An 8,381-nucleotide genomic window follows, 5' to 3' on the forward strand; every position below is an offset into this window, starting at 1 on the left:
TAGAGGCCTTGGGAGAGGAGGAGTGTTGAGACTGGGAAGGCTGAACAGAAACAAATTGGCCAAGGGTTAGCTTTGACATTTGTTTTGTTGGACAAAAGAATTGCTGATGCTTCCTAAGCAGAGGAGGAATGCATCATTGGACGAGGCGGGTCTTATTGGTTTTTCTGTGCTCTGTGAATAGTCCTGCTTAATGACAGGGGTAGAAGAATTGGGGAAGATAATTAAAATTATCTTTAATTTCCAAAAAAATTATGAAATAATACATTAACATTTGTGAGCTCTTCCTATGCACAAGTACTGCTCTACATACTGTACTCATCCCTCATTTAATCCTCACAAGAAACATCATTCTTTCTTGACATCTTAATCTTACATATGAGGAGAATGAAGCACAGAGAGGTAAAATAAGTTTCTCAATGTCACACAGCTAATCAGAGAGTTGAACTCATACAATCTGGTCACAGAATGAATGTGATTCACCACTCCAGTATCCTGCCTTCCTAAGAGAAGGAGTTACATTTCCTAGGTGACCTTATAGGGCAGGATTAGAACCCACTGAGGGTGCCTAAGTCACAGGGATGCAAATTTGGGTATGACATCCTCTACATGCCTCTCTCCTCAGACACCCCTCCAATATCCTATCCATCCTCAGTTATTGACAATGCTACCTCTAATATATTTACCAAATCCATCCACTTCCCACCACCCCAAGTGTCACTGTGCTACAGCAGACCACCATTGTGTCTCACCTAGAAAACTGTTCCAGGCTCCTCACTGGTTTCCCTGCTTCCTCTCCTGTCCTGCTACAGGCCAGTCTCTCCCAGCAGCCAAAGGGATCCTTTAAAGACACAAATGACTTCATGCCCCTTCCCTACTTAAAATCCCTCAAGGGTTTCCCATCCTACTTAGAATGAAGTTAAAAGTCCTCTTTGTGGCCAGCAGGCTCTGTGTGATCTGCTTCCTACCCCCATTCCTCTATGACCTCACCCTCTCCCACCCATTCTCTGAACTCCAGCCCCAGTGGTCTCTAGTTTGCTCCTCCAATGAACACCCTACCCCATCTCCACTCAGGGACTTTTTTCAAGCTCCTGTCTCTGCTTCATAATCATCTGACCAGCTTTGTCCTACCCCTTCCTGCTGCCCTCATCCATTCCATTGCCCTTCAAACTCCAGTTCATGCCTTAGATCTCAGCTCAGGTCTCCTTACCCACCCTCCCCCAAGCAGGCCACTTCAGGTCTCTGTTTAACTCCCACAGCCACCTCATTATTTTTTTCTAATAGCAGTTATCACCATTTGTGATAAATTATGATTTCATTCATGTCTGCCACCCCCTACTAAACTATGAGCTTCACCAGGTCAGAAACTATGTCTCTATTTTTCACCACCATATACCTGATACCTAAGCAATGCCTGAATGAACGAATGAATGAATGAATCAATCAATCAATCAATCAATCAATGGACAAATGAATGTATAAATGCTATAAGGAAGAACTTTGAACATATCTGAGCTTGAAAGATTAAGGGGCTGTGGAGAGCATAAGGTCCCAGTCCTGGAGATGGGCAGGTCAGCCTGCAGAGCCAGTGAGGGCTCTCCTTGTCAGAAGGATTGTGAGCCTTTGCCCTGGGAATTTGAAGGGTTTTCTTATTTCTTTTGTGCTTGGCAGGAAGTCCAAACTGGGATGGCAATTCTGAGGAGATCCTGGGAGGAGCTGGAGGCAGCATGGAATCTCAAGGAAGTTCTGTGGGGTTAGCAAAAGGTGAGCAAGGAGCTCCCCTGACAAAGATCCCCTGGGCCTTCATTTCCATTCCATTAGAATTCTTATTGACATTGTGGGAGACCAGAGGGAGGTAATGTATTAGTTTTCTATTGTTGTGTAACATTTATCACAAATTTAGTAGCTTAAAACAACACCAATTAATAATCTCACAGTTTTGTAAGTCAGTAGTCTAGAAATAGCTTAGTTAGATTCTCTCTTCAGGGTCTCACAAGATTGAAATCAAGGTGTCTGTCACACTGAGCTCTCATCCTCTTCCACACTCATTCACGTTGTTAGCAGAATTTAGTTATTTGTGTTGCTGGGACTGAGGTCCCTGTTTTCTTGCTGGCTGTTGGCTGGAGGATTGCTCTCAGCTGCTAGAGGTACCTGGGGCCACTCTCAGTACCTAGAAATCTCCTGTATTCCTTGCCATGTGGTCTCCCTCCATCTTCAAAGGCAGCCATGGAGCATTCCCCTAATGCCAAACCCTTCTCACACTTTAAATTTCTCTGACTCCTCTGTCTTTGACCTCTAGATGCAAATTTTAAGGGCTTACATGATTAGGTCAGGCCCACCTGGATAATATACCCTTCATAAGTTCAATAGGGTCACATGAAATAACCTATTTCTGGGAGGATATTTCATCATATTCACAGCTCTGGAGATTTTGCAGAGTGTGTACACTAAGGGATCCTGGGGGCCGTCTTAGAATTCTACCTACCACAGGCAGAGAGCAAGAGAAAAGAGCATTTGGGCTGGCCTTGAAGGATAACTAGAAATTCATCCTTGGTAGTTAAGGGAAAGGAAAACATTCCAGGTGGCAGGAAAAACAGGAGTAAAGGGTCACTAGGAAGAGAAGGTAGGACACTCATAACAATAGTTTGGTTGGGCTAGAGCACAAAGACTGGAGAGCTAGGCAGGGACTAGATTTCAGAAAAGCCTTAAATGCTGAACACAGGAATTTGGCCCTTATCTGGGAGGAGGTCCCAGAATTCCTAGGAATGTGATAGATTAGTCCCTTCCCAACACAGTCTCTCTCTCCTTTGCAGGCACATTGCCTAGCATCTTCACCTTCTCCTCCTCAGGTAAGCCAGTCACCCCCATGGCTCCCCTGTTTGAGTACAGGGCAGCTTGTGCACTGGGACTGGGGCTGGGGAAATAGACATAACCTCTTCCCTGTCCCTCTTCTCTCTTTCCCTCTCCCTTCCATTTATTCCTTTAACTTTAGAGTTGTATCTTCTGCCTTGCAGTGGACGGGGACCCCCACTTTGTGATCCAAATCCCACACTCAGAAGAGAAGATCTGCTTCACACTGAATGGGCACCCTGGGGACTTGCTGCAGCTCATAGAGGACCCAAAGGCAGGTAAGAGCCCCAAGAACTCCATCACCATACACCACAGCTGGATATATCCACGTCAATACCCCTAGACATTTGTGGGTTAATACCCCAGAAACATAGCAATGCACCTCACTAACACACGGTAACACACAAGAACACACCAAGACATACACAAAAACACACATGAATACACTCAAACACCAAGATACTCACATACACACACAAAAGGGCATAGAGTAAACTCACATAAATATGATGGAACTTCAAAAAGTTTGTGGTAAAATGGAATTAAAGGATAAAAAATTAAAAACATAAACATTGTTTCTCAACATAAGCTTCATCAAGTACAAGACAAGCAATGATAGCAGCCATTTAGTCCATCCCTAAAGAACTGACGGTCCTGGGAATTTGACCATGTTAATGCAGTATTTTATACATTATTTAAAAATGAAGAAAACTGGGTGCCATTTAAAGATTTTTTAAGATTAGGAAACAAAAATAAGTCAGAAGGAGCCAAATCAGGACTGTAAGGTCAATGCCTAATGATTTCTCATCTAAACTCTTGAAAAATTGCCGTTGTTTGATGAGAGAAATGAGCAGAAGCATTGTCATGGTGGAGAATTCTCTGGTGAGGCTTTCCCAGGCATTTTTCTACTAAAGTTTTGGCTAATCTTCTCAAAACATTCTCATAATAAGCAGATATTATCGTGCTTTGACCCTCCAGAACATCAACTAGTAAAATGTCTTGAGCATCTCCCAAAACCAGTTGCCATGACCTTTGTTCTTGACATGTCTGCTTTTGCTTTGAATGAACCACTTCTACCTCTTGGTAGCCATTGCTTTGATTGTGCTTTTGTCTTCAGGATCATACTGATAAAGCCATGTTTCATTTTCTGTTATACTTCTTTGAGGGAATGCTTTAGGATCTTGATCCCACTTGTTTAAAGTTTTCATTGAAAGCTCTGCTCTTGTCTGCAGGTGATCTGGGTGCAATGGTTTTGGCACCTGTCGAGTTGAAAGTTTACTCAACTTTAATTTTTCCGTCAGAATTGTGTAAGCTGAACCAATTGAGATGTCTATGGTGTTGGCTATTGTTTCTGCTGTTAATTGCCAGTTCTCTTCAATTAGAGCACGAACAAGATGAATTTTTCCTCGCAAATTGATGTAGATGGTCTGCCACTGCAGGCTTCTTCATCTTCAACATTGTCTCATCCCTTCTTAAAACAAGTTATCCATTTGTAAACTGCTGCTTTCTTTAGGACATTGTGCTTATAAACTTTTCATAAAACGCAAATAATTTTACCATTCTTGCACCCAAGCTTCACCATAAATTGTTCTTCCTTCAATTTTAGCAGAGTTCATGCTGCTCTGATAGGGGCTCTTTTCAAACCGATGTCTTGTCCTTCTTAATGCTTCAAACTAGATCTGGTTCATCCGTGTTGTTACAAATTAGTATGAGTTTATTTTGGTGCAAAAAATTTTGAAATTCATCCATAGTTTTTCATAAAATGCATTTTCCATGAACTTTTTGAAGTCTCCTCATACACACCATGGTGTACATATTTTGACACTCCTTTCACCCACAAATATGCAAATATGCACCTAGACACATGGTAACACACAACACACGCCCAGATATACACAATGGCATGCACATTAACACACTCGGGCATACAAGCACTGAATACCCCCAGGTTAATCCCAATTTCCAGGAATTCAACACATACAGGCAGCAAACATACTCTGCTACACTAGTTATATGAAATACACTGATGCATGGAAATACCCGCCAAGCCAAACAATGACACTAATCCAGATGCACACACACTGACACTCCAGATACACATCAGTACAGACCAACACATAACCAGGTACACACAACATACACTATTGCACCAAGACATATAACACCGACATATCCAGAGGCACATACATAAACATACAAGCAAAAATACACACTCTAACATACCACCTTCTCCAAACATGCAGATGTACTGATATGCCCAGAGTTACTCATATGAACATAACCAAACACACATATTACACACTCAGAGGCAAACACACATATATATGCAAACAACCACACTGGGGTAAGCATGTGCATACATACTACATGCCCCCACCCCACACACTGCTCAGGAAGGAGCAGCCAGGTGGACCTTGGTAGAAGTAGTTCTCTCAGGAGCTGGCCCTCTAGCCACAAATCTGCACTACTTCATCTGCCCATGCTGTGGGTGACCATGTAAATGACCATGCAAAAGCCCCCGCTCCAGGCCCACACTCCCCTCCCTCCAGGGCTGCATGTGAGTGGGAAGCTGCTTGGTGCACCACCAAGGCCGGGCCACAAGGACCAGACTCGCACCTACTTCCAGATCATCACAGTCACTACAGACAAACCCCAGGCCTACACTATCACCATCAGCCGCAGTTCTATATCTTTGCGAGGCGAGGGTACCTTGCGCCTGTCCTGGGACCGACCTGCCCTGCTGAAGAGGCCCCAGCTAGAGCTCTATGTGGCTGCTGCAGCCCGCCTTACCCTCCGCCTTGGGCCCTACCTTGAGTTCCTAGTCCTCCGACACCGCTACAGACATCCTAGTACCCTGCAACTACCCCACCTGGGGTTCTACGTGGCCAATGGCTCAGGCCTCAGCCTCTCAGCCCGTGGCCTGATAGGTAAGTGCAGCTGAGGCTGAGGGGGCCAGGGAGCACCAGCCACCAAAAAGACTCTGCCAGGGTGAAAGGCACCTATATCCCCAACCGGGAAGAGGAATCAGAAACAGGCTCTTCCCTTGGGGAGCTCCTCATCTTCGGAGAGGACAGACCCAGATATGGATAGTGAACACAGGAGGGGATCATTGCTGGACAGAAAGCTGCCCAGGGAGCTAGAGAAAACCAGAGTGGGGGAACTTGCCCAGCCTCAGAGCTCAAGAAAGACTTCCTGGAGGAGGTAGACACACCCACGCTGAGTCTGAAAGGCTAAACAAGAGTGTGGAGGAAAGGAACGGAAGTTGGAGGAAATAGAGTTGAGTGGTCACAGTTGAATGCCAGGATGAGGAATTGGGCTTTATCCTGAAAGCAATGAGGAGCCATGAAGGGTTATAAGCAGAGGAGAGACACAGTCATATCTGGGTGTTACAAAGATCCCTCTGGAGACTGCTATGAAGGGAGGTTGCAGGAAGCCAGGCTGCAGGTCAGGAGACACTGGCAGAACCTGAGGCAGAGGCTCACATCAAAGAGTGACAGTGGGTTGAACAGATATTTTTACCTCCTCTGGGCTTCCTCCCTCCTCTTGTCTCCTTCTTTCTAATCATCCCTGTCTTCTCCTCCAAGCCCGGCTGTCCCCCTTTCTCTGCCATCTCATCCACTTTGGCTCCCTACTTCCATATTACACTCCAGCCCCATCTGGCTCCTGCACAGTTCCCACAATGTCCAGCCTCTTCCCTCTGGTCCTTTGCTGCCCCTCCTTCTTCCTCCTTTAAATCCCTCTGGATTTCCTGCTGAGCCTCCTTGCAGATCTCTAAGCAGGGACTTAGGCCACCTCCCTGACTAGCACTGCATCTCTCTCCCTCAGGGCAGTTCCAGCACGCAGACATCCAACTGGTGACAGGACCTATGGGGCCATGCTTACGAAGGCACCATGGCCCAGATGTGCCTGTGATTCTAGGCAAGAGGCTGCTGAAGGACTCACCAAGGCTGCTGCCCCGCTGGGCTTCCTGCTGGCTGGTGAAGCGCTCTCATGTAGAGCTGCTTCTGGGCCACCCCTACCTCTCCTATGTCCTGTGATGGCTTCTGAATTCCAGAGCCAGGAGACCTGAATTTGGGAGATCCAGAAACCAGGGCATGGGGTGAGCCAAGGACAGAGACCCAAGGACATGGAAGCACACACAGGGACACACAGACTCACGCATGTTCTAAGGAACACATATACAAGGGTATACAAACACATAGGCACGCAGAGACGTAGAGTCAGGGACTCCTGCATCTTCATGGTCTTTCATGTCTCCAGTCTCACTCCCTCCAAATCCATGCTCCACACCAGCCCTACAAGTCACTTTTGTAAGACAAAAAAATGATCAGTAGTTCTGCTCACAGCTTTCCCTAACTCCTATGGCATATTTAAGGCTCTCAGAGTTTCCCTAACAAACCATGCTCACTCCTACCACTGGACCATTGCATGTGCTTTTCCTTCTGCATGAGACACTCTTCCTTTGTTCCTGCAGGTGAATGTAATTCATCCTTCAAGTCCTAGTTGTTACCTCTTCTAGGAGGCCTTTCCTGATGCCTGCCCTAGATTGAGTTTGGTCCTGTCCTCTGGGTTTCTATAGCCCACCCCTACCCCTCCACGCTCACAGTACTTATACTGTGTAGTAATCATCTGTTTACTTGTCTGGATCCTGACTTAGACTGTGAGATCTTTGAGGGCAAGGACCTTTTCTGAATCATCTATGTATCCCCAGTGCCTCTCACATAATAGGTGCTTAGTAAATATTTGTTAAAAGAATTAATTAATTAATTAACAAAAAAGGATCCCATAACATAGCAATAGACACACATATATACATACTCACAACCAAAGACACAGGATCACACCCAGAAAAACAGTGACAAGGGCACAGATATGGATGGGGAATAGGGGGACAGACACTTATGGAAACACAGGAATCACAAAACAAACATGGACATAGGGGTATGGAGACATAAAAAGACGGGGACAAGGAGCCAGAGTGGCAGAATCAGGGACATAAACTCAGAGAAAAAGGAACAGATGCTCTCTGGCTGCACCTCTGTGTCTTTGTGGTTTTCAGTTACTGTCCCTGTCACAAAGAGGCAAAGAGTAAAAAAGGTCACTTAGGTACAGACACATAATGAGTAATGTAAAGACACTGATACATAACTATATACAAACTAAGAGATAGATAAACATAGAGATTCAGACACAGGAGCAGAGGTATCAAGACACACAGAGACATGGGGACATAGGTAACCAAGGAGACACTGACCAGGGCCACAGTCCAAGACACCAAGGTCAGAGGGGTAGAAACTCAGAGATACACTGACATGCTGATTTGCAGACATGAGGCAGAGAATAGGAGAAGAACAGAGAAACACAGGGCCAGAGACATATAAAGATGTAGAAACAGAGATGTTACACAGACTCAGGCTTGGTGACAAAGATAGGGATATAGGCAAAGGAATACACTAAGAGTGAGACAGGAGCACAGACTCATATGTTCACAGATCCACAGATAAAGACATGGAGACTCAGACACTTGAATAGTT

At 45.3% G+C, this 8,381-nt stretch overlaps 1 protein-coding gene across 1 annotated transcript in view; it reads left to right on the plus strand.

Moving 5' to 3' along the window:
• The window catches only part of ITIH6 (inter-alpha-trypsin inhibitor heavy chain family member 6), a 43,230-nt gene extending 35,367 nt beyond the window's left edge, over positions 1-7,863 (plus strand). Inside the window, exons 9-13 of the mRNA XM_030807609.1 lie at positions 1,669-1,761; positions 2,811-2,846; positions 3,012-3,125; positions 5,397-5,774; positions 6,673-7,863. Of these exons, the coding sequence (XP_030663469.1) occupies positions 1,669-1,761; positions 2,811-2,846; positions 3,012-3,125; positions 5,397-5,774; positions 6,673-6,884 (833 nt within the window). The 3' untranslated portion in view covers positions 6,885-7,863. The remainder of the gene's footprint in view (positions 1-1,668; positions 1,762-2,810; positions 2,847-3,011; positions 3,126-5,396; positions 5,775-6,672) is intronic.
• The last annotated feature ends 518 nt before the right edge of the window (positions 7,864-8,381 follow it).

The sequence above is a fragment of the Nomascus leucogenys genome, chromosome X (assembly GCF_006542625.1).
Source record: "Nomascus leucogenys isolate Asia chromosome X, Asia_NLE_v1, whole genome shotgun sequence".
Taxonomy (NCBI): domain Eukaryota; kingdom Metazoa; phylum Chordata; class Mammalia; order Primates; family Hylobatidae; genus Nomascus; species Nomascus leucogenys.